The 27,167-nt window shown below is 40.0% G+C and overlaps 1 protein-coding gene across 1 annotated transcript in view; it reads left to right on the forward strand.

Annotated features, from left to right (window-relative positions):
• Positions 1–14,996, forward strand: part of eda (ectodysplasin A) — a 267,009-nt gene extending 252,013 nt beyond the window's left edge. The window contains exon 8 of the mRNA XM_060832322.1: positions 14,555–14,996. Within this exon, the coding sequence (XP_060688305.1) occupies positions 14,555–14,800 (246 nt within the window). The 3' untranslated portion in view covers positions 14,801–14,996. The remainder of the gene's footprint in view (positions 1–14,554) is intronic.
• Positions 14,997–27,167: the final 12,171 nt, after the last annotated feature.

Consider the following 27,167-nt stretch of genomic DNA (forward strand, 5'->3'; position numbering starts at 1 on the left):
GGTTTCTGTTATCCATCTGTCAAAATCAGCAGTTTCTACTAATTGATGAGCTACTGTCAATTCAGAACAAATAAATCAAATTCTGTCATTCTGCACAAACACACCAACTTTGAAACAATCACCGTTGTTATGTCTCACAACAATTTCCACTGTGATACTCACAATCAGCCCATGCTTGCAAATCTCAGAATATGATGTCTAACATTACACCATTGGACTTGATAAACAATCCCAAGTTTGCAAAGAATTATACTAGCAACCAATTTAAGATTATCAATTGGGATTATATCGTAGCTCACTTTGCTAGCTAGAAGCTACATATATTTATAATCTGGGAAATACCATCTCCAGGAAAATTGTACATCTCTAAGATAAAACTTGGTCAGATATAGCAAATCAAAGGGTATAATCAAGACCAGAGAACAAAATAGTAAAATGGGAAATTAAAGTTTTGGAATGACAGGAAGGAACTGGAGGAACATAGCTAAGTAAACACTGACAATCAAGACTAGATATTACAAAGAAAACAAAAAGGTAAAATTAAAAGCTCTATGTCTGAATGTGCATAACATTTACAAGAAAGTAAATGAATTGACAGCACACATTGAAGTAAGAAAATGCGATCTGACAGCCAGTACAGAGATGTGGTGTATGGTGACAAGGGTTAATTCCTGGTTATTGACATTCAACAAGAATGCTAAGCAATGGCAGAAGATGTAACTGTTTATCAAGGATAACATTGGCACAGTAGTTGGAAATGGCTCAGCTCAGCAGATTAGAAAGTAGAATTGGCTTGAGTGAAGCTAAGGAATATTAGAGGAAGGAAGTCACTAGAGCGAGTAATCAATAGGCTCCCTTACAGTAGCTACAATATAGGCCAAACTATGCAATCAAAATATTATGTACTGTGTGAAAGGATCAGCAACAATATAGGTGACTATAATGTACATATCAATGAGAAAATTGGATTGGCACGAGTAGACTGGGTAAGTGTTCATATTTGCCATTGTCAGATCAGCCATGAGCTTTTCAAATGGTTTAGTGGTATTATTGCTGGTCTGTTAATCCAGTGACCAAACTAATGCTCTAGCACCCTGGTTCAAATCTTGCCACAGGAAGGAAACTCCTATCCTTACCTGGTCTGGCTTATATGTGACTCCAGACCCACAGCAACATGTTTGACAATGTAACTGACCTCTAGGAAATAAATGTGATTCATCTTGTGAATGAATGAAAAAAGTATTTCCAAGACAGTTTCTTAGAGCAATAGTTTTCAGAACCAACTACAGAGCAAGATATGTTAGTTTGGTTATTGTGGAAGGTGACAGGACTAATTAGTGATGGCAGAGTAAAGGAACTGACCATAATTATGGGTAATATTTCTGTTTAGTTTAAATGGGAGAAGATTGGGTCTAAGACCAGGTTTTTAAATATAAATAAGTGCAACTGTGTTGGTGTGTAAACTGAGCTAGCTGAACTGAAGTGGAATACTAGGGAAAGGAACAGGTCAATAAGGAGGCATAATGGAGTTTTAAGGGGATAACTCAGAATGCTCATAATAAATGTATTCTGACTATTAAGTAAATTTCTAAGCTATCCGTGGCTAACTAAAGAAGTTAACAAAAGCACCATATTTAATCAAAAAACGGGACAACTGTACAAGAATGAGTGGAAGATCAGATGACTAGACATCATATAAAGGACAGCAAAGAATTTCTAAAAGGTTATTCAGAAGAATGAAAGTAATGCTCAAGAAGATGGAAGCTAGAAATGTAAATTGGATAACAATAGTTTATGCAGATATTTAAAAGGGAAAGAGTAGGTAAAGTAAGTGTTGCCCCTCTAGAGATTGAGAATGGAGATTCAATAGTGGATCAAAAGGAAGTGGCTGAACAAATATTTTGCTTCTGTCTACATTTTGTATTCTTATGGACGCAATTTCTAATATCCAACTATTTTGCCTTCTATTCTTCACCTGCTCTTGAAGGAATGTCTTTCTACTGAATTTTTAGTAATTCCTTTTAATAAAAACATATATTAGCTTTTGTTTCCATTTTTGTCCATTGAGTTTATGGTCTTACAAAAGCGAATATTGCAGATGCTGGAAATCTGTGAAAACAGAAAATGCTGGAAATACTCAGCAGGTTCAGCAACTTCTATGGAGAGGGATAGTGTTAACATATTAGGTTGATGATGACCCTTCAACAGAATTGAGAAAAGATTTGAAATGTTAAATCTGTTTCTCTCTGCAATTGCTGCCAGTCTGTACAAATGGTCTCCCCATTCGTATTTTGCAACTTTTACTAATAAGGGTGGACTTCTCCATCAGTACTTTGTTTTTTGTATTACTTGTAACCTTAAGAATATTCAGTTTCCAGCCTTTTCCCCCCCAACAATAGCCTACATTCATATGTCCATTATTAACAGAGTAAAATGTCCAATGGGACATAAATGTTGTCAAATAAGATACAATACTAAGCTTCATAAGCAGATAGTAGAGCAGGTGACGAAAAACTGATAGAAGTTAGGTTGAGATAATTCCTTAAGGTTAGTGTTCGTGTTAGAGAGGGGTAGAGAGTTTTAAGGAGTGAATTCCAGAGCTTAGAACCAAAGGCACAACTGCCAGTTGTGCAGTGATCACAACTGGAAACTCTTCCCTGCTGTTATTAGATTTCTGAGTGGGCTTCTGAAATTCCAAATCAAATATTGATCTTCCTTTTGTGAATCATTTTCGCACCCATAATTTTGTATTCCTCGCTCTGTTCAATCATCCTATGATCTTTGTATGTTATGACCTGACGGTACTGCAAACAACACAAAACGTTTCACTGTACTTAGGTACATGCAACACTAATAAATCAAATCAAATCAAAGATGCCTTAGAGGCTGGAGCTGGAGGAGTGCTGAGGAGTGGTTTTGGGAGGTTTACAGAGATAGAGGGAGGCAGGCTCATGCATTGATTTGAAAACGAGGATAAAAACATTTAAAGTGAAGCTTTGTTTCACTGGAAGCCAGTGTAGGTCAGCGATGGTTAGAACCAACTAGTTACAGTCAACAGTCACTTCAGATGTTTTAAATGTGCTTATCTTGAGTTATTGAATTGATACAACAAGAAGCAGCAAAATACTGGGTTTCCATTCAGTACTCTGCAGTTTAAGAGATTTTAAATTTATTATTAATTGCAGCCTGTGAAATTGTTTCTTGGAAACAGGTGGTTAGTCAGCAGCTCGACAATCTATTTCAATAGTCAGTTTCTTCCCTGTTCATATTATGTTTAAAACAAGCCATGCAGCATTGTTATGACACACCTCTGGAACAGGTGGGACTTGAGCTTGGTCATTACAACTCAGAGACAGGGAAACGTCCACCATGTCACGAAAGCCCTTTTCCTCCCTGTTCACTTACTCATCACCTTATTAGCATCAGCTGTAGACCATCTCCCAGATTGGGCAAGCAAATTGATTCATCTAGTTTACATTCCTTTAAAAAAAATAGTCTGAGTTTTCCCTATGTGTCTGTGTTTTCTATATTATAACCAAGTTCAGAAGGGTTCTTCTGGCACAGTGGTAGTATTCCTATTCTGAACTTGAACATCTGGCTTCAAATCACACTCATTCCTGCAATGTGTCATAACCTGACCAGCCAGGTAGATTAAAGTTCAGGAATGAATGCTAACCAGACTCAGTGGACTTTGGGATATTTTAGAATTAATTTCTGACAACTAATATTTTGCATTTGAACTTTGAGGGTGTTTTTTAATCCCACAACTTGCAACTAAGAAAAAGACATAAATTTTAGAAAGTAGTAGTTAATTTTGAATGCTTCCCTTACTGCATTTTCCCATGATTAATTGTCTTCCTACTCTGAGGATGCTAACTCTTGAGAGCCAGGGGTTTTAACTCCTAATGATCGTAATTCACATGTGAACAAGTTGGTAGACTGCAGGGTATACTCACGTATGCACTTTTAGCATTGATAATTTGATAATGACCTGATGTGGGCTGACCACTTCCCACATCCTGTGGTTGCTGAGGCCAAGTATTAGCCTCTGGTTGAAATCAGGAGTTTTACTGTTTTGTAATGATCAGATACTCACTGGATAGACAAAGTGAGTCAATTAAACTTCTCGCTGTTTCAACATTTTTAGTAACTTCCTTTATTTATATGCAATGTAATCTGAGCAACCATGTAAAATAGAGATAAATGTGCACAAGTCAATGTATAAACCAAATCCTCCATTGATGTGATGCTTCTTCTGAATTTAGGATAACCCAAAGCATTTTGCAAGAGGATTACTTATGATTTATATTCCCAAACATGGGCTGCAAGGTAGCTATGTTAGTTTCCATTTCCATTTTCCCTTCCAAATGAAATGATGATTAGCCACCTTTTTGAGCTGTTGCAGTCAATGTACAGTTGGTAAAACTCAGACAGTTATTTATAGTGAGCTTTGATACTGATTAATAGTTAGAGATTATCCAGCAGCCAAGACATTGCTGGATCTGATTACAAATTTAGGCCAGACAAGGTAAAGATGGCAGATTTTCTTTCCAAGAGGACATTGGGAAACTGGATAGCTTTTTATAATAATCCAGTAGTCTCATTTTCATCATGACTGACATGAGTTTATGAGTCTGGTAACAGGTCCATTATGCTAACAGCACGGTGGCTCAGTGGTTAGCACTGCTGCCTCACAGCACTCGGGACCCGGGTTTGATTCTCACCTCGGGCAACTGTCTATCTGGAGTTTTCAAATTCTCCCCATTTCTGCATGGGTTTCCTCCGGGTGCTCTGATTTCCTCCCACAATCCAAAGACGTGCAGGTCAGGTGAATTGGCTATGCTGAATTGCCCATAGTGTTAGGTGCATTAGTCAGGGGTAAATGTTGGGGAATAGGGCTGGGTGGGTTACTCTTCAGAGGATTGGTGTGGACTTGTTGGGCTGAAGGGCCTGTTTCCATACTGTAGGTAATCTAATCTAACACAGAAATGCAGCCACTGTTGCTTAGATTGGCAGCTAGCTTGCATACAGTAAATCTCAAACCAACACATGAAATGATCAAATTGATTATGAATTAGATCAAATATATTATCAATTCATTGTGTGCTTTGTTGAGGATGGAACATTGACCAGCGCCCCAATATGATTCTCTGCACTTGAGTGCTACCATGGAACTTTGTGAACCACCTGTTCTAAAATGTAGTGCACCTGACAATCAAAACTAAGTGAGACATCATTTTACATAATGTGCTCAAGTCTAAGGTGCAACTTGAATCCATTGGTTTCATGGTGAATGTTTTACCAGTTTGATAATGGCACAATATAAATTAGTAATGCCTTAAGACAGTAATGAAGAATCAATTATGTTTGACATATGTAAAAAGATGAAATTGATACAAATAAATTCCATCGTTCTCTGAAGGAAGTAGTATGACTAAATCAGCACTTTTCATTAGGATAGTACATTCACAAGAAAGACCAGCATTTATTCAATGGCAAATCACATCTCTAATCATGAATAAATTCTTTTGGGGTTGCAAGCATTATTGTTGTTAAGGACAAGAAAATATAATTCCTAGAAAAACTGTAATAGAGCATATGACTCAGATGGCTTCCAAAAATTATCTTTTCTGCACTTGTTTTGTTGGAAAGCACAGAGAGACAGAGCTCATGTTTATTTTATATCAGAAGCAGATGCCTCCTGAATGAGTGATAGCTGGTGATGAAAATCGTGCAACTAATAGGAAACAACATCCAGCGCATTACCACACTTATCTGGGAATAATATTGATCTTGGACTCCATCAGAGGCTGGACATAATCCGGAAGTATGTTTAACATTTTCAAAAGGATCAAAATAATCCCCAATAGATAAATTTAGCGTAACACAAGCTGTACTTTGCTGAACATATTTGTTCTTTAAATCAACTTTAGAAAGATGGTAGAGCGCCCCTTTGTTCAACTCTTGATGAATGGGAGTCACAGGAATGAATTGACCAACTATCAGTTTCAGGATTCCATGCCACATTTCCTGATGGGTTAACAGAGTTGATCTTTCTTTTAATCATTTTTAAAAGCAAGTACACAAAAGAATAAGGCAGTTTTTTAATGAATAAAAATGCCAGCTATTCAGATACATTCCTAAACTATAGTATAGCCTGACGATTAAAAAATTCCTGGCCCGTTTACCAAAGGTCTTGAATGTGGTCTGAGAAAACAATTAGTTATTACCTTCGAGACTCAACATGGATCAAAGACCCCAAACATTGAATTCTGTCCTCCAGTGAGATTTAATTTTTGCCAAATGTTATGATCCCAGCTGATGGTGATACTAGATAGGTAAGATCCCAAAGTAAAATATAGCTTATGAGACCACAGGTTAATTTTCAATATTTGCTTGCTATCATGGTCAGCCACAGTCTATCCCCAAGAGGTTGCCAATGTTCTTTTAACAAAGAAGATCAAAGTTAATTACAAAGAAATGTTTGAAGTTGTCTTAGTACAAGCATCGGAAATAAAGATTCAGCACTTGGAGTGAGAGTCATAGCACAGAAACAAACCTTTTGGTCCAACTCGTCCATGCCAACCAGATATCTTAAATTAACCTGGTCCCATTTAGCAGCATTTGGCCCATATTCCTCTAAACCCTTCCTATTCATGTACCCATCCAGATACCTTTTAAATATTGTAATTGTACCTAACCACAATCTTCTCTATACTGAAACTGCTTTGAATGTCCACATTTAATCCCTCTTTAAAGTCCAGTAGACGCATCTGTACTTGCCTTCTTTCTGGCAAACCTCTGCTTTCAGTTCAATGGTGTCTTTTGTTGATGTTTCTTTCTGAGACCCCGATGAAAACCTCTAACACAGCTCATTTATTTCTCAACATGGATTGCTTTAACTTCTGTTTCACAGCTTTCAGTTTCTGGAGTTTTTTTATCCTTGACATTAAACCATTTAGAACGTCTGTTTGGCCCAATCTGCTTTGGAACCTGCCAAGCAATTAGCATCTTTGCTGCCATAGACCTGATCTAATGGAAGCCTGCATGCCCACTGAAATGAACATGCATGCTCATTAACGCTCTCCGTGCGGGTACTTCCTTTCTAATGGAGACTCTTTCTGTTTTTGTCTCCCTGCATCAGACAACATCTTGTTGCTGGGCAGTGGCCCAATTTTATTGTCTATAATAAAGTTTTGTTAACTTAAGCACTGGAGCGATTTGAACAACCTCATTTAAACCCACTGAACCAAATTTTCAGATACCGACCATCACTTACGCAACTCAAAGATGAGATTAAGTCCTCCCTTAGAAATTAGACTTAAATTTTGTGCTGTTCACTTTAGACCTCAAATTTCCATGTAATAATAATAACATACCATAAATCTTCATCTCACAAATGCTAATTCATATGTTAGTTTAATGTTTTTTGCATTTAGAATTATGTTTTTGTCTGCCATTGGCACTCTGGAAAGATGATTTACTATAAACACAACCGTTCTCTTTGCCTTCTGTTGGATGACACCCTTACTATGTAATTTCTTTCACCTTCCAATTTATTTTTGATCCTTCCTTTTGGTTCAATTTGATATTGTGCTCCTTTTCAACAGAATAACACCAATCACATTTCCACATCTCTTCAGTAAGGAATAATATTTGGTTCAAAAGATTAACCCTTTGTCCACAGATGCTGCCAGAACTGTTAAGTGTCCAATATTTTCTGTTCATATTTCAAATTTCCAACATCCATAGTATTCGGAGTATTTGTTAGGAGTTAAGTATTCAACTTCATTAAATTGCTCTACAGAGACTGGAAAATGATGAATAAATAGCTGCTTCATGCAATTGTGAATATGAGAAATCTGGGTCCCTTTAAGGGTGAACCAGAACAAGTCCAGAATTGCTTCAGGGCTGAAGAGGCTCCTTGGACTTTGTATTCAAGAACTCAGTTCTTGTAACTTGTTCTCTGAGTAATGGGTAAATTTGATGATGAGTTTATTAACAAAGCAACAAAGATCCAGTTTCTGGTAGTGAGATTCTGAACAGGGAGAGGATCCATAAGGGCAAGGTAGTAACTAGTTTGTGCCAAACTACAATGAACCAATTATAACTCTCTGAAAATCTTTTGCTGCCTAATTCAACAAATAGATACTGGTCTGTTACACAACAGTAGTCTAAAATGTTGTTGTGGAAAAGGTTTTTCACAAGGTGAAACATGTGGAATGATACTTCTTTTTAATTTAAGCAACTACTGAAATTTTAATGTCAGTTATAAGTTAGGCACACATACACGAAGGGAGAAATGCAAACATTGAAAGCAAGAAGGTATATCTTGGGGTGTGATTGGATCCTCTTGGAAAATTGAAATCACTACTTTCTGGAACTCCCTTGACAAAAATATACTCCAGTCTCCTCAATGGTATTAAAAAATAAGTGCACTATTGTATCGTCTCTTGTACTCTCAGTCAATGCTAATAATTGACTCCAATTAAGACAGCTCAGTTAACGTACATATTCTACATCAGGAAGGAAATGGAAATGGGAAGGATGTACCATCCGGGAAGTGACTCTGGCATAGCGAAGTAGATCGCAACTCAATTCAGTTTAGAATTCTTTACCTGGCTTGTCATTGTCAGCTGTATTTGCATGTCCTACAACCATACACCCTAGACACTGACTCTCCACTAAGCCTCTCAGTGATGGATTATTCTGACCCTGCTTAGTAGGTTGCAGGTAAAGCCTGTATTTTTGTTTTTAGTGAATACAGAACCATTGTTGATGAGTATTACTGACATGCACTACCTGGTCAAAATACCACGCTGGCAGAAACCCAACAGGATAGCCAACTGCTCAGTTAACCTGCCCCATTTCACTGCCTATGATTGTGGTCTGTGAGAGAGTGGAGGTCTGGAATAAGATGCAGTACTCCAAACAGCCACATAAAGTTCGTGAAGTTCCCCTCCTGTGGGACCATCCCAAATGGCTCCAACATCCCACACTGTCACTATGAATATTTTAAAGAAATTTCTTACTGGAATACAGCTCCCTAGTTAATATATCTAAAATAATTTTGCCAAAAACAAAGATAAATGGTTGTGCCATCAATGCTTTTAAGAGTGTAGGACTGGATTAAGATCACAAAGAGTTGCTGGCAACTAAACAGAACTTCTGTTTATGTAGGAACACAGGCTTTTGTGGTTGCTCCTCAAATATTTCTGACACCAATTGCTCTTACAGATGTCCAGGCATGATCTTCACACATTGTGTTGGTTAGTCCTGTCTTGCAGAAACCTTGTAAACAATAAGTAGAGGTTGTGATACTTGCTCTAAGTGTGAATGCTTGCTTGGTAAGATGTTTGTGGTATCCAATACAAATTTATGTAAAGGTTATTAGTGTGGTGTAGCAGAAAGACTGTGGCACACAGAATATACTCCACAAAATAGTTAATACCTTCAGGATTTCCCAACCTTTCTCATCTCCTTCAGCCCGACAATACTGTGAGATTTCAGCACCCCTGTCTTTCTGGTCATGAACATCCTAGGTGCCTAGGTCCAAAGCTCTGGAATTCCTACTCCAAGACCCTCTGACTCACTTTCCTCCCTTAAGACTCTCCTTAAAGCCTAACTCTTAGGCCAAGCTTTTGATCAGCTGACTTACTGTCCCATTTCATTTGATAACTCTTCACTGGGGAGCCATTGAATGTTTTGTTATGTTAAAGGTCATTTCATAAATGAAAAGTCAAAAATGTTAAGGTAAAATAGCATGGAAAGTAGCATGAATTTAAAAACTGATATAGTAATTGACTTTGAGATCTTGTGTTGGTAGTGTGGCGCTGGAAAAGCACAGCAGGTCAGGCAGCATCCCAGGAGCAGGAGAATCGACGTTTCGGGCATAAGCCCTTCATCAGGAATGCTGAAGGACTTATGCCTGACCTGGTATGCCCTTCCAGCACCACATTCTCCACTCTGATCTCCAGCGTCTGCAGTCTTCACTTTCTCCTTTGAGATCTTATGGTCTGCTTTCTGTGATAACAGTAGAACATAAAACAGCACAGATTTAAAACAAAAGATGGGGGATGAAAATAATTTTCTTATAAATTGCAAATGATATTGTAGCTCAGCTGGCTGCTGACGCATACCTTTGAGCCAAGAAATCATTAGTCTGACAGAAGAAGCCTCGAAGGAAGAACAGGCAAAGTGTGCTCTGTTGACACTGACCACTGTATTTATCTGCAGCAGTGGATGAGATGGTGAGAAACTACACTGTTTAAAATGAAAACAGCAACAGCAGAGAATGTTGGCAAACCTTGCAAAGATTAAGCTTGGAACTAAACAAGAAAGAAACAAATTTATGCCTAGCTGATCTCCATATACTGTTTGATCTTAATGTGATCTGTTTTTCATAACATATCTGGGTCTTTTGGATTTATGGTTTAAGAGTTTGCTGTAAAATCATCAGAGCTCAGGCTAATGTTTATTTTAGTATGACTTAAAGCTCAATACACGCACCATTTGATCTGGCAAAATTTGCACACAATGTATGGAGATCAAAAATGTCAGATTCTCTTGGATGCAGAGGGTTAGCACATGGCAACACTCAAGTGATTCACTTGTAGGTTGATACTCACAGTTTTTCTGATCTGCTCTTGGTATTCCTCAATGCTTCTCATACTCCTGAGCTTCTGTGAATGATTTCACAAGGATTTATCAGCATAAGGCACAAATGCATTTGCAGCAGTGTACCAGGTGAGAAAAGGATTGGCAAGGAGAGGAAATAATAGTAGGCAGATGTATTTACATTTTTTCAAACTTCTCATGAAAAATATTTGACAGAGGTTTGAAAATATGCTTTTCAGTGTTGCCATTAGATTTTCAAAGGGATGTGTGCCAATAGAGAGAGCAATTCTGAACATAATGGAATTCATAGAGAAAAAAAAATGTTAAACCTTAGTTTTCTCAAATTTAACATAATTTTCAGACCTTTGAGCAAAGGAACATGAAGAGGAAGGTCCAGGGGTGAAGGGGTTTAGGACTGGTGCTCTGAGGAGTAGGGTAAAGGACAAACTTTGATGACAGAGCATTCAGTGGTCTTGACCTCCCACTCTGAAGTTCTATTCCCTAGGAGAGGGGAGTTCAAAACTAAGGGGCATATTTTTAAAATCATTAGATTCCCTACAGTATAGAAACAGGCCCTTTAGCCCAACAAGTCCACACCGACCCTCCGAAGAGAACCCAGCCAGACCCATTCCCCTACCCTATATTTACCCCTGATTAATGCACCTAATACTATGAGCAATTTAGCTTGGCCAATTTCACCTCACCATCACATCTTTGGATGTGCTGGTTAGGTGAAGTGGCCATGCTAAAGTGAGAAGAGAAAGGTTTAAAAGTGACCTGAGGGACAACACGTGAGGGCAGTTCATGCATAGAATGAACTGTCAGTGGTAGATGAAGGTACAGGTACAACATTTAAAACAGATTTGGACAGGTACATGAATAAGAGGGATTTGGTGAGGGCTGAGCCAAACGCAGACAAGTGGGTTTAGTTTAGTTTAGGAAACTTGATTGGCATGGGCAAGTTGGTCGGAAGGGTCTGTTTCCGTGCTGTATGACTCTATGTCTCCTAAACTCCTGCTAAGTTTCCAAACATCCACCTTTTTGTTCAAACTTCTGATGTCTTTCCTACCACAACTCAGCATCCACTTCTCTATCTATTTTCTGTTGATGCCTTCAAGACATTGTTTCCTTGTGTGCTGGCCACCATCTTACAGCAAGTTGTGTTTGGTCTTTGAGCTACTGATGGGAACATATAGCGTTGAAAATAAGGTGGTCAATTTTCTCTCTCTGTCCTGCCCTGACATGTGCTGCCTATTGTCTGTCCTTCTCCCTTTTTTTTAAAGTGCCGTTGTTTTGAGGTTTTTTTCCTCCAAAGTTCCAAAACAATGCAACAGCATATAAAACAGTAATTACTGCTCCTGGAGTAATCACCTCCAGCACCTAAAATACTTCTATAAAGGAGCAGCCTGTTACAGCCAGAAGTTAAAAGGCATCTGGATGGGTATATGAATAGGAAGGGTTTGGAGGGATATGGGTCGGGTGCTGGTAGGTGGGACTAGATTGGGTACTCCATCTTGGATTACCTAGAAGCCAATGTGGATTGATAAGGGCAGATCGGTAGATATGATCTATATGGACTTCAGTAAGGTGTCCGACAAGGTTTCCCATGGGAGACTGGTTACCAAGGTTAGATCTCTTGGAATGCAGGAAAAACTAGCCATTTTGATACAGAACTGGCTCAAAGGTAGAAGAGAGAGGGTGGTGGTGGAGGGTTGTTTTTCAGACTGGAGACATGTGACCAGTGGAGTGCCACAAAGATCAGTGCTGGGTCCACTACTTTTCGTCATTTATAGAAATGATGTGGTTGTAAGCATAAGAGGTACAGTTAGTAAGTTTACAAATGACACCAAAATCGGAGGTGTAGTGGGCAGTGAAGAAGGTGACCTCAGATTACAATGGGATCTTGACCAGATGGGCCAATGGGCTGAGAAGTGGCAGATGGAGTTTAATTTAGATAAATGTGAGGTGTTGCATTTTGGAAAAATAGGTCTTAACAGGACTTATACATTTAATGGTAAGGTTCTGAGGAGTGTTGCTGAACAAAGAGACCTTGGAGTGCAGGTTCATAGTTGCTTGAAAGTAGAGGTGCAGGTAGATAGGGTTGTGAAGAAGGCATTTGGTATGTATTCCTTTATTGGTCAGAGTGTTGAGTACAGGAGTTGGGAGGTCATGTTGCCGCTGTACAGGACATTGGTTAGGCCACTTTTGGAATATTGTGTGCAGTTCTGGTCTCCTTCCTTTCAAAAGGATATTGTGAACCTTGAAAGGGTTCAGAAAAGATTTAGGAGGATGTTCCCAGGATTAGAGGATTTGAGCTATATGGAGAGACTTAACAGGCTGGGGCATGGAGTTTTCCCTGGAGCATTGGAGGCTGAAGGGTGACCTTATAGAGGTTTACAAAATTATGAGGGGCTTGGATAGGGTAAGTAGACAAAGTTTCTTCCCTGGGATGGGGGAGTCCCGAACTAGAGGGCATAGGTTTAGGGTGAGAAGAGAAAGATATAAAAAAGACCTATGGGGTAACGTTTTCACACAGAGGGTAGTGCGTGTATTGAATGAGCTGCCAGAGGAAGTGGTGAAAGCTGGTACAATTGCAGCATTTAAAAGGCATCTGGATGGGTATATGATTAGGAGGGGTTTGGAAGGATATGGGCTGGGTGCTGACAGGTGGGACAAGATTGGATTGGGATACCTGGTTGGCATGGGCGAGTTGGACTGAAGGGTGTGTTTCCATGCTGTACATCTCTATGACTCTAATTTTATGAAAAAATGCTGAAAACAGGATTTTTTAAAATTGTGTGACTCTGATTTTGATATGGTTTAGTGTTGAGGTACGAGTTAGGTGTACTGGAACTTTAAGAATGATTGCTACCTGTGAATGTACCAAGTTGGATATTACTGTTCTAAAGATTTAAAACCTAGATGAGGATGCTGGTGTGTTATATACACTAAGCATTCATAAGTGAAGTGATTGATTGCCATCTCTGAACTGAACTGCACCGAGTTGCTATGTCTTTGATCCTACTTCAGTCATGTTACCTGACCTTGGACAGCTTCATGACCTGTTTCCAGATTATGGAAAGTGTTGCTTTACCACAAAGAAAAGAATGCTACACTTAAACAATAAAATTGAGTGAAAATTGCTCCGTTCTTAGGCTCTGACATGGTTCAGTTTGGTAAGCACAATCTTTGGAGAGAAACAAACATCAAACCTCCTAAAAAAAACCTTTGCCATCTGTGCTTCCAAATGGCCAAAATTGGGAAGAAATTTGCTGCTTGCTTTGGAGATATTTTAACCAACCCCCAGTTGCAGATGAGTTTTACAGTAGTAATCAGACTGTTTTTAAGAATAGTGAGCAAGGACTTTGTATTTCAGCATTTTCTTTTGAGAAAGGATTAACTTGCATCGAAATGGATTTCCAGCCAGCAAGTGCAAAATGTTTCCGAAAGATTATCTCTTCTCTCTGAGTGGGATAGCTGCTTGGAAACCATATGCTTGCCTTCTTGAATGAATCAGAAATCAGATGGTCCACTTAAGGGGAACCAAGTTCTTTCTTTTCAGTTTTGATGAATCTCTGGGAGTTGGTTTCTTTGCTTTCCTCATTTAAAGTGGTTCTTGTTAAATGTGGTTATATACAGAGCTGATAAATTCAGCATGTTTTTGTTAATAGTACTGCTTTTATTTCACTCAACACAGGACATCCAACACTCTCTACAATTTTCTGAGATCGCATTGCATTTATGGAACATAGCTATGCATTTCCCTCAGCTACAGAAGCAGATAATTTCCATTCTTCTCTGAAGCATCTTCAAAAATATAATATTATTTGCAGTGGACTAGAAAGGGGATTTTAGACAAGAAAAAAATGTAACAAATGAGAGGACGTAATGTTGGCTGAGTACACAAAGTATTCACATTTTATTTTTCATATTTTAGGTTTACTACATTAACTTCACGGATTTCGCAAGTCACGAGGTGCTGGTGGATGATAAGCCATTCTTACAATGCACACGTAGCATTGAGAACCGCAAGTCAAAATTCAATACTTGCTACACTGCAGGAGTCTGCCTACTCAAGGCAAGGCAGAAGATCACAGTCAAAATGACATACGAAGATACGGTCGTTAACATGAGTCAACACACAACCTTCTTTGGAGCAGTGCGACTAAGTGACTCTCCATAGAATGGGATCTGTGGGACTGCAGAGTGCATGGGAAAAGAAAAACTGACAAGAAAGTACCCTGAAAGAAATCACCTAAGGATGAAATTGGAGTGCAGTGTTTAGGTGGAGGGGTAAAGAGTTAACGACCAAAGGGAGTTTGGAGCAGAATTTCTTTTATTTACCCAAATCAAATAGTTTCCTGTTTTCCTGACAAGCAATTGTGTGAACAAGCATAATTTACTTTGAGTTGTATTTGGAAGTCAGCAGGACGTGCACAAGTTCTGTCACCCTTGTAGCAAACTCTGTCGTCTGTTTCTCTTGATGAGTTTAGCACTGCATTACTAACCAGTTGGATTCCTGTAGTCCCTCTGGTCCCCAGGAGGGTGGAATAATGCAAATTATTCAACTGACATTGATGTTGCAGCTTTTGGTTCATTTTGCAAGCATGATGGATATACAAACTGAAGGGAGGGAAGTGAGATATTCTTCGTATGGATAAGAGAGAAATATCTTATCTTCTGAGCAACTCCGATATGTGGCCAGAAATGTGGAAGAAACATTTGAAAACTGAAATTTAGAGTAAATGCATTTAAATTCTGCATGAATGAGGATAATAACTGTTTGTGGGAGTGCAATTGAGGTTTGCCATGCAAGTTCTGCATTATGAAATACCCTCCTGCTTGCAGTTTTGCACCATTTTACATCAGCATTTCTTTTCTTACAATAGATTTAAATTTGAGGAGTGTTAATTCAAGAGTCTGACTAGTGAGAAAATGATCAGTCCTGAAGTTTTCTGTGCAAAGATGGAATTGGTATAAAAATACATTAGGACAGATTCTCAGTTTACTATTTGGATATGCAAATCAGGATGGGCACCTAAGCAACCATACCAGTTTACTTCCTTCATTATTCATTCATTGGCTGCCAGCATTGGCATGGACTTGTTTTTATTGCCCATCCCTAATTGGGAAAAAACTAATATTCACACAATACCAGGTTATAGCCCAATTGGTTTATTTGGAAGCTTTCAGAGAGTTGCTCCCTCATCAGGTAGCAGGTGGAGCAGGATCATAGGATCAATTTATAAAGCTTGCACTTTCAAATAAACCTGTTGGACTATAACCAGGTGTTGCGTGATTTTTAACCTTGTCCATACTGGTCCAAGACCGGCTCCTCCACGTCATGGCCTGGAAAAGGCAGTGATGAGCTACCTTCCTTAGCCTCTGCAGTCGCTGAGGTGCAGAGATACCAATGGTGCAATTAGGAACGATGTTTCAGGATTTTGGCTCAGCGATACGGAAGGAGCAATAGTGTAATTCCAAGTAAGGATGATGTAACACTTCAAGGTGAACTTACAGGTGGTGATGTCCCCATGCTTTCACTGTCCTTTTCCTTCACGATGGTAGAGGTTTTGGAAGGTGATGTCAAAGGTGCATTGGTGTGTTGCTGTGGGGCATCTTGTCAATGGCATGCATTGCTGCCCACTGTGTGTCAGTGGTGAAAGGAGTGAATGTTCAAAGTGATAGATGGGGTTCCAGTCAACCAAGTTGATTGTCCTGGTAACCAGCTTGAGTATTGTTTGAGCTCCATCCATCCAGCATTCCTAATTGAGACTCATAGAAGTGGGTCAAGAGGTAGGTTACACACTACAGAATCCCTAGCATCTGAGTTGTTCTTGTAACCACAGTGTTTATATAACTGGTTAATACCATTAAACATCAAATGCTAATGGCTAGATTTTCTCTCATTAGGATTGATCATTAACTGGCACTTATATGGCAGAAATTTACTTGATTCATGGGCCACAAGTTATCCAGGTCTTGCTGAATTGTTTTATGGAAATGCTGGTGTTGGACTGGGTTAGACAAAGTCAGAAGTCACATGACATCAGGTTATGGTCCCAACAGGTTTATTTGAAATCACAAGCTTTCAGAGCTTAGCCCCTTCATCAGGTGACAACTTGACTATAATCTGGTGTCGTGTGACTTCTAACGTACTGAATTTGGGCCTGGACTGCTTCAGTATCTGAGGAGTCCCAAATGGTGTGGAACATTGTGCAACTATCTGTGAACATCTCTACTTCTGACCTTATGATGAAGAGAAGATTGTTGATGAAGCAGCTTAAGATGGTTGGGGCTGGGAACTACCCTGAGAAACACCTGAAGTGATGATTCGTGCCACCATAATCAGCTTCTTTATGTTTGGTATGACTACGACCAGCACAGAGTTTTCCCCCAATTTCCCATTGACTCTAATTTTGCTGGAGTCCTCAATGCCACACTCAGTTAAATGCTGCCTTGATGTCAAATGCAGTCATTCTCAACTCCCTCGTTAAATTCAGCTCTTTTGTCCACGTTTGAACCAAAGCTGTAATGAAGTGAGGAACTGAGTGGACCTGGTGGAACCCAAACTGGGTGATACTGAGCAAGTTTTTCCTTTGTGGGTGCTTCTTGGCAGGAATGTTGATGACGCCTTCCATAATTTTGCTGGATAGATTGACCGGGTGATAATTGGCCTGCTTTTTATGACATACCAGGGCAATTTTCCACATTGTTGGGTAGGTACCAGTATTTTAACTATACTGGAACATCTTGGCTAGGGGCCTGCTTAGCTCTGAGATGCAAGTCTTCAGTATTACTATCAGTATGTTGTCGGGGTCCTAACCTTTGCAGGATTCAATGCCGTCAGTTGTTTCATGACAGCACATTATTATCAGTGGCTGAGGACTCACATCTTTGTTGCTGGAGATCTCAAGATAGAGGCCAAGGTGGCTCATTCATGTCAGCACTTCATTGAGTCATGGAGTCATACAGCAAGGAAATAGATGCTTTGTCCAACTCTTCCATTCTGATCAAGTTTTCCAAATTAAACTAGTCCAATTTGCCTGCATTTGGCCCATATCCCTCTAAACCTTTTCTTTTTATCTATCTATCCAGTTTTTTTACAAAAATGTTGTCAGTGTACCTGCACCTATCACTTCCTCTGGCAATTCATCCCACATACAAACCACCCTCTGTGTGAAAACTTTGGCCCTCAGGTTCCTTTTAAATCATTATCCTCTCATCTTAAAATTATGCCCTCTGGTTTTGAATTCTTCCACCCCAGGGAAAAGACCTTTGCTATTAACCTTAACTATGTCCCAGATGGTTTCATAAACCTCTTGTTTCAGTCTTATCTTTTGCATTGATATACTTGTCTGGGGATATCACTGTGTGCCTGGGGATATTTGTGGTGTCTTCCCTCCAGTGAGTTGTTCAGTTGTCTGAAATAACAGCACAGAAGCTGGTATCCTGTCACCAAGTCCCCCTTTATTTTCATGTTCACTGTACGTGGGCTGTGACCAGCCAGCTCAGAATCTAGACTGAGGAGACCTTCTGAATCTCCTGTTTATATGTCAGCCAGGGCTCTTTGATTGGACCAGTTTAACAACCCCAATCAAGGATCTGATAGTCAATGGGATCACCTGGTCACAGTTCCACTAACTACATTGTTCATCACCATTAGTAACTGGATCTGACTGGTTGATTGGGAGATCACATAGCCCTGTCTATTACTTGCTGCTTACAATGTTAGGAACACAAGTGTTTTAGCTTTAGCAAGTTGACACCTCATTTTTTGGTATCCTTTGTGCTGCTCCTGGCATACCATCCTGCACTCCTCACTGAACCAGAGTTGATCCCCTGGTTTTATGGGAATGGTAGAATGGAGGTTTGTTCAGTCATGTGGTTAAAATTTATGGTTGAATGCCATTCTGCTGCTTTTGATGGCCCACAGTGCCTCATGAATGCCCACTCTTGAATTGCTAGATCTGTTCAAAATCTATCCCACATCTCATGGTAATTGTTCCATCCCCAACACCATGGAGTTTATCATTAATGGGAAGTCAGGATACCTTCTCCACAAGGACTGTGACGTGGCCACTCTCCTGATCGTGTCATGGACAGATGTATCTGTATCACGCAGATTGATAGGATGAGGTCAAGTAGATTTTTCCCTCTTATTGATCCAGATATCACAACTGTCCTTGTCAGTTTAAGACCTCGGAACAACAAAATTGCCTGTGTAACATGGAGTCATAAGAAGGCTGTTATCAGCTTGCAGTTTGTTGGTTCCCTCACCACAGACCCAGCTTTGTCTTTTAGGACTCAGCACCTTCAGCAGCAGAGATGCTCCAGAGTCACCTTAGCGATTGACATTGAAGACGTGTTGCCCCTCTGCCACCCTCTGAGTGCTTCCTCCAAGTGGTGTTCATCTTGGAGGATCACTGATTCATTAGCTTCGGGGGACGGGGGTGGGGAAGTTAATACTTAAACACCAAGCTGAAACTCTTGCCCTTGTGTGATATTATTCTTGTACCAAGCTTCCATTATAACTATGCAAAAGATGGCTTTCCTTGCAGCTACAAGATGAGGGGGTCTGCGAATATACGCAGTGGACTTAAGGGATTCCTGAATATGGAATGTCAATCATGGCAGGATGAGTGCTTTATGTTTACTTCGAGAGAAACGCAATAGGTAATGGTCTGTCAGACACTTGGCTGTTGGGTACGAAACTGACTACATACTTGGTCTTGCGTATCGGCCTCCATGACTAGAAACAGGATAATTAGTTCAGTTTGTATGTGGTATGGAATGGTTCACTATATTGACCCAGATTTTGCAGTTAACACAGCAAGGGTGTTTACCACTGCCCTCAAAACAAAACTGACCGCAAAGCTTTTAGTTGGTTCCAGAGAGCAGGGTTCCTCTGTGCTTACACACCTTTGCCCTCTTCTAGAGGTGATTTAGGGTATCCAGGACCTGAACAGGCTGATCAACCAATCAGGTTTAAATATTTAATGTACAGCAAAGCCAAGAGTAAAAATGAGAGCATATTTATCACATTGTCATACCGCACGGAAACAGACTGTTTGGTTCAACTAGTCCATGCTGATCTTGTTCTCAAACTAAACTAGTTCCATTTGCCTGCATTTCATCCATTTCCCTCCAAACCTTTTCTTATTCATAAACCGATACAAATGTCTTTTAAACATTGCAACTGTACCTGCATTCGCCTCTTCTGCAGTTAATTCCACATACCAACTACTCTGTGTAAAAGATCCCTCAGGTCCTCTTTAAATCTTTCTCGTCTCACCTTAAAAATACACCCCAAGTTTTGAACTCCCTATTACATTGAAAGCATTGTACAGGAAGTAAAACATAAATTAGAACTCATGCACAAGTTTTAGAAAGAAATATAAAAATCAGAAAAAAAATACGTGAAATATCTATCATTCTTAAAGTTCTGAGGGAGTTTGACATCAGTTATAAATGTTGCAAGTTAAGTTGATGACAAACATATGATTTACCACTTATTCTATCTCAAACCTGCTGACAGTTTACCCTATATCTTTGACAGCAGCTTTAGGGTTCTCTGGATTTAACTGCTCATGTGAAAACGGCAGAAATTGCTTCAAGTTTTACTCGATCGTGCCAATGAATACTGACAGCCTTGCTATTGTCACCACTGCAAATTTCCCACCACTAACTGGGGTTTAGACAGTTTAGAAATGAGAAGCAGAGGGAGAATATGATGAATAACCTCAATGAGACAGGCAGCTTCTTCTGGGAGAATATAAAACAATACTCTGACAAATATTCTGGATCTTTTTTACTGGTAGGGAATTGTTGTTTGGATAAATAATCTCCCAATATAACTGTGATGATGGAGGTGCTGGTGTTGGACTGGAGTGTACAAAGTTAAAGGTCACACAACGTCAAGTTATAGTCCAACAGGTTTATTTGGAAGCACTAGTTTTCGGAGCGCTGCTCCTTCATCAGGGTAAAGGAGCAAGCGTGCTGAACGCTAGCGCTGTCAAATAAACCAGTTGGAACATAATTGCATTATTTCAATAACAGAAATTGCTGGGAAAATCCAGCTGGTCTGGCAGCATCGGTGGAGAGAAAGCGGAGTTAATATTTTGGGTCCAGTGAGCCTAGTTTAGCAGTGTCAGTTCCTGTACCCACAGTTCTTTGATTTTGTTTTTGCATTATTGCAATATTTGTTCTGGCAACATTTTCACAGTAATTTTATCAATTGCAGAATCCATAAACTCTGATCACTAAGCCATCATTTCACCTGGGATGAGATTTCAAATCTAGTCTGGGCTCAGGAGAAGGTTTGGATTTTATATGGATTCAATATTAAATGGATTTAGGATAAGTCTTTATCTAGTTTCTAGTGATCATGGCAAAACTAACCTCAAATTCAAACCTAAATTTGCCTACCTTGTTAGGAGAGAGTTAATGTGAACGGTGGAAAAATGTATTTTTAAAGCAGTAAATACCCTGCGGATGCAGTTAAAGTGTAATCTTGGAACCAAGTGAAAAAACTCTATCTCAAGCAGTTCCTGACCTGGGGATGCCGTCCAAATCAAAATTTTTATTGACAAACAACCTTCGCTTATGAATTATTGGCATGCGAGTGCCAGAAGGAGTTTCTTCTCTCACTAAACCCTGTACAGCTTTGTGAGATTTTCTGCAATGTTAGTTGACACTCTAATGGTGTAAAGTTATTGTGGTTCTGTTTGCCGAGCTGGGAATTTGTGTTGCAGACATTTCGTCCCCTGTCTAGGTGACATCCTCAGTGCTTGGGAGCCTCCTGTGATCTCTCCTCCGGCATTTGTAGTGGCTTGAATCTGCCCCTTCCGGTTGACAACACAACAACACAAATTTGTGTCTGCAACACAAATTCCCAGCTCGGCGAACAGAACCACAACAACGAGCACCCGAGCTACAAATCTTCTCCCAAACTTTGGTATAAAGTTATGCATGTACAACTACATAAGCAACTTCTAATTCCCTCGCAGACATTTAAATAAAAAGCTGTTGTGACTCCAGCTTTGGACCGGTTAAGTAGTTGGCTTGAAACCAACAATTACATTAGGATCCCATGGTAATTTTGCACTCCATTCGGAAAAAAAATTATTCCTACTTGACATTTCCAAAACTAGCAATAGTGCAGGTGAACTAAAGTGCAATAATTCACCCTTATTGCAAAGACATGTGTTCTAAAAATACATTGGTGATAGAGTATCTTCATTATCATTCTATTATATTAGCATTCATGCCATGCTTGAATCCTGTTAAGTCTTTAACTTGTCTAGAGTCACAATATTGGATTAGTTAATCACAGAACTGCTATGATGCACAAGGAAGCTATTCTACTGATCATGCCTGCACTGATCGCCTAATTTCTGAGAATGAGAATATAGATTTTTTACAGTTTTAAGATGTCTGGAGTCTGGTGCAGTCTGCATGCACAAACATTTCCCTGCCTGGAACATGTTCACATAGTCACCCCTGATGTTTGGGAAGTGGCATATTGCAATGAAATGATCAAAGGCAAAAGCTAGCGAGACGATCTTATACCAAATCGGTACTGTGTCAGGAAATGATGGAGATAAAAATAAGATACAATAAAGATCTGAAGTGCTGATGTGCTGGAGATACTGTGGCACTGAATAGATCAAAACTACATTATTTGTTGGTGCATTGCTCAATGAATCAGCCAGCTTTTAAAATTCCTGATATTATCTGAATTGAACAAAAGAAATGAAACTTTGGACAGGGTGGAGTGGTGGAAACTAACCCTTTTCAGACCTGAAAAGAAGTGTTGGTAATAAAGCAGTCAGAATGGATATGGTGATTTAAAAAAATACATGGCTTCTAATCTCATAGACACAAATTGTCAACGTTTATGCTTTCTTTATCAGAAAATAGCACATAAATAATAAAGCTCTGTACATATGATGATTATTTCTTAAATAGTTGGTTTTTCTGATAAATCAGTTGGTAAGACTAAGCCTGCTATAAAACTTATTCTACTAACCAATAAGGCTGCGGTTTGAAACTCATGCTGATTTAGTCAGTTAGTTTGACCAGGGCAAGCAAGACAATTGACAGCTGCATCTGGGATTGGAAAATAAAGAGCCAGTATGGATTTCCACATGAATGTTCACTGATCAAAAGAAATAGGAGGAGGAATAGGCCAACCAGATCCTTATGCCTGTCCTGCCATTCAGTAAGATCACGGCTGATCCAATTTTCTTCACATCCACTTTCCTGCCCTTTCCCCATAACCCTTGATCCCCTACTGATCAAGAATCTTATTTGCCTCCTCCTTAAAGAGACACAAGGACTCTGTCCCCACAATTCTCTGTGGCAAGAAGTTCTGAAGACACTCAACTCTCTGAGAGGAAATTCCTCCTCATCTCAGTTGGTGCTCCTTAATTCTGAGACCAAGCCCCAGTGGTCCGAGACTCACTGCTATCTGCTGCATGTGGATAGTAGGGACTCAGCCCAAATGTTTACGTCAGTCAGAAATGTAATGGAATTTTAACTGAGTCCTTAACTAGAGTTAGCAATACTGTTAGGCTTACATGGCTGAACATGGGCAGAAAAGTGAAAGGGAAAGAGGTTAAGCCACTAAAGCTGTGTAAACATCAAACCAGAGAATATAACAATAGGAGTGGGCCGTTTTGACCATCAAGCCATCCAACATGATCATAACTAATCATGTATCTCAATGCTATACTCTCACTGTCTCTCCAAACCCCTCAACACCTTACCCTCGAGAAATATTGCCGATATTTTGTCTGAGATATATTCAATGATTTGACCTCCATGGCCTTTTAAAGAGAATTCCACCAGCCTTTGTGCAGAACATCCACCAATGTAATTTATTATATCTGTTGCTCCCAGCGTGGCTCCTCTACATTGGGGCGACTGGACACCTCCTCACAGACCACTTCAGGGAACATCTCCGGGACACCCGCACCAATCAACCCCACCGCCCCACGGCCCAACATTTCAATTCCTCCTCCCACTCTGCTGAGGACATGCAGATCCTGGACCACCTCCACCACTGTTCCTCACCACCTGGAGGAAGAACACCTCATCCTCCGCCTCGAAACACTTCAACCCCAGAGCGTCAATGTAGACTTCACCAGTTTCCTCATTTCCCCTCCTTCCAGCTCTGCACTGTCCCCATGACTTGTCCTACCTGCCTATCTACCCTCCCACCTATCCGCTCCACCCTCCCCTCTGACCTATCACCTCTATCCCCAACCCCATTCACCTACTGTACTCTTTGCTAACTTCTCACCAGCCCCCCACCCCACCCCCACCCATTTATCTATCCACCCTGGAGGCTTCCTGCCTCTATTCTTGATGAAGGGCTTTTGCCCAAAATGTCAATCTTCCTGCTCCTCGGACGTTGCCTGACCTGCTGTGCTTTTCCAGCACCACTCTGGTCTAAACTTCAGTGAATGCAGGCCCAGTCAACCCAATCTCTCCTCATTCTGACAATCCTGCCCATGTATAATTTTCATTGTTCTGAGGTCTTCCTTAGTCCACTGATGTTTTCTTCCTGCACTCTTCTGTTACATTGTGTATTCTATAGAAATCATTAAATATTTGCCTTATTATGTCATCCTGCACTCACAAACAGATTACAACAATTGGTATTGTCAAATTGGCTCTTGCTTGGTAACTGACAAACATCTTGTAATAATGAGAGATATTGGTTTTTAAAAGGGGATAAATTGGACTGAGGTGAAATGGTCCAGGATGTGATGCTGGACAAGATTGAAGGTCAAAATGATAGAGGACTTCTTGTACTCTTGATGATTTCCAGTTCCATTGCATCTTAGTCCTGTTTTGCTCCGGCTTCTGTATTGTATTTTATTGTAAATATATTGTTTAAGTAATAATAATGTGCCTCAATGATATAACGGTTTAAATTTAGGTGTTCTGGAATGTTAATCCTTGAGCAACCAAATTGGCCAAAGGAGCCATCTTGTTCCAATCATGGGATACGTTTGTGTGGAAATGGGTCAGTGCTGAGGTGTGTTCTTTAGTCTTTGACATAATTTATTTGTATTGTATATATTTTGTCTATTAATTGCACAGCAGTTTAAATGTTTGGATCAGCTCACATTGCTGTACACTGAGTTGCTAAAAGTGTTTAAAAAAATGGGTGCATATAATGATTATTAAAGCTGTACATGTCCTTTGAAATTTGCCAACCTCATTTAATTATTTTAATTAATCTCAAACATTTTGTTGTCATCTACCAGGTCACATTCTATCACATAATGGGGCCAGAATTAGAATTGAAATAGTCAGTTTCACCACATCCTTTTTGCTAAGATTTTGTTTTATATTTATTCATTTTGTGGGATGTGGATTTCTCTGGCTAGGCCTGCATTTGTTGCCATAGTAGTCCTTGATAAGGTGGTGGTGAGCTGCCTTCTTGAACCTCTGCAGTCCACCTGCTGTGGCTTGACCTACATTGCCATTTGGGAGTGAATTTCAGGATTTTGACCCAGTAAATGGCTTGAGGGGAACTTGAAAGTGGTGATATTCCCATATAATTGCTGCCCTTGTCCTTCTAGATGACAGTGGTCACAGCTTTGGAAGGTGCTGTTCCTGACGATGTTGAATTTCTGCATTGCATCTTCTCAATAGTACACACTGCTGCTCTTGAGCATTGGTGGTGGAAGGTGTGAATCCTTGTAGATGTAGATTAGATTAGACTTACAGTGTGGAAACAGGCCCTTCGGCCCAACAAGTCCACACCGACCCGCCGAAGCGAAACCCACCCATACCCCTACATTTACCCCTTACCTGACACTACGGGCAATTTAGCATGGCCAATTCACCTGACCCGCACATCTTTGGACTGTGGGAGGAAACCGGAGCACCCGGAGGAAACCCACGCAGACACAGGGAGAACGTGCAAACTCCACACAGTCAGTTGCCTGAGTTAGGAATTGAACCCAGGTCTCAGGTGCTGTGAGGCAGCAGTGCTAACCACTGTGTCTATCAAGTGTCTGCTTTGTCCTGGCTAGTTTCAAGCTTCTTGAGTGTTGTTGAGGCTGCACTCATCCAGGTAAGTGGGAATATTCCATCACACTCCTGACTTGTACCTTGTAGATGGTGGATAGGCTTTGGGGAGTTAGGTGAGCAAAATGTTTAGATCTTGTTGAATTTGCTCACGGACTGCTTTGGTATCTCAAGAGTCATGAATGAATGCTGAATATTGGGCAACCATTGGCGAGCATCCTCATTTCTGACCTTTTTGATGCAGGAAAGGTCATTGATGAAGCAGCTGAAGATGCTTGGGCCTAGGACAATGCCCTAAGGACCACCTGCAGAGATTCTCTGGAGCTGAGATGACTGATCTCCAAAGACCACAGCCATCTTCCTATGTGTCAGGTATTACTCTAACCAACGAAGAGTTTGTCCGAGACCCATTGATTTCAGTTTTGCTCGGGACCTTGAGGTCACACTCAGTCAAATGCAGCCTTGATGTCAAGGGCTGTGACTCTCAGCTCACCTCTGAAATTCAGCTCTTTTGTCCATGTTTGAACCAAAGCTATAAGGAGTCAGGAGCTAAGTGGCCCTGGCAGAGCCCAAATTGGGCATCACTGAGCAGGTTATTGTTGAGTAGGTGCTGCTTGATAGCACTGTTGACATCTTCCATCACTTTGCTTATGATCGAGAGTAGATTGATGGGGCAATATTTGGCTGGATTGAATTTGACCTCAGACTGAAGGGAAGAATCAAGTGAATTCATCTGCTTTTTCTGAATCTTTTCCCACTTTTATTCCTTTTCAGTGTGAAGGATTTCCTGGGTGCAGCAAAATTTTAAATCTGTTTTTCACAAGTGAATACAATTTTTTAACTGAGGAAATATTCCCCATCCCCAACCCAGGTTATTAATAGTCCATTAAAATATGGACTTATCCTATTGTTTTTAGCGAGGCAGTTTCCAATTACAATCTGCTAATGATCTTGCTAACTATCTGCAAATGTCTTTTGCCTAATTCTAGCATTCCTTTTATTGTTCCAAAATGAGTTGACCATCTGTTTAATCTTTAGGCTAACTTACCCTTCTAGATCTTGTGTTTTGTTGAATAAGTTTTGACAGATTCCTTAAAATAAAATGTTACTTTTTAAAAATTCTTTCTTAATTTCTTAACTCTACCGGAGTTCAGGTTCATAGCTCCTTGAAAGTGGAGTTGCAGGTAGATAGGATAGTGAAGAAAGCGTTTGGTATGCTTTCCTTTATTGGTCAGAAGTGTTGAGTACAGGAGTTGAGAGGTCATGTTCTGGCTATACAGAACATTCCTTAGGACACTTTTGGAATATTGCATGCAATTCCAGTCTCCTTCCCATTGGAAGGATGTTGTGAAACTTCAAAGGGTTTAAAAAAGATTTACAAGGATGTTGCCAGAATTGGAGGATTTGAGCTATAAGGAGAGGCTGAACAGGCTGGGACTGTTTTCCCTGGAACTTCGGAGGCTGAGGGGTGACCTTTATAGAGGTTTATAAAATCATGAGGG

This window comes from Hemiscyllium ocellatum, chromosome 11 (assembly GCF_020745735.1).
Source record: "Hemiscyllium ocellatum isolate sHemOce1 chromosome 11, sHemOce1.pat.X.cur, whole genome shotgun sequence".
NCBI lineage: Eukaryota > Metazoa > Chordata > Chondrichthyes > Orectolobiformes > Hemiscylliidae > Hemiscyllium > Hemiscyllium ocellatum.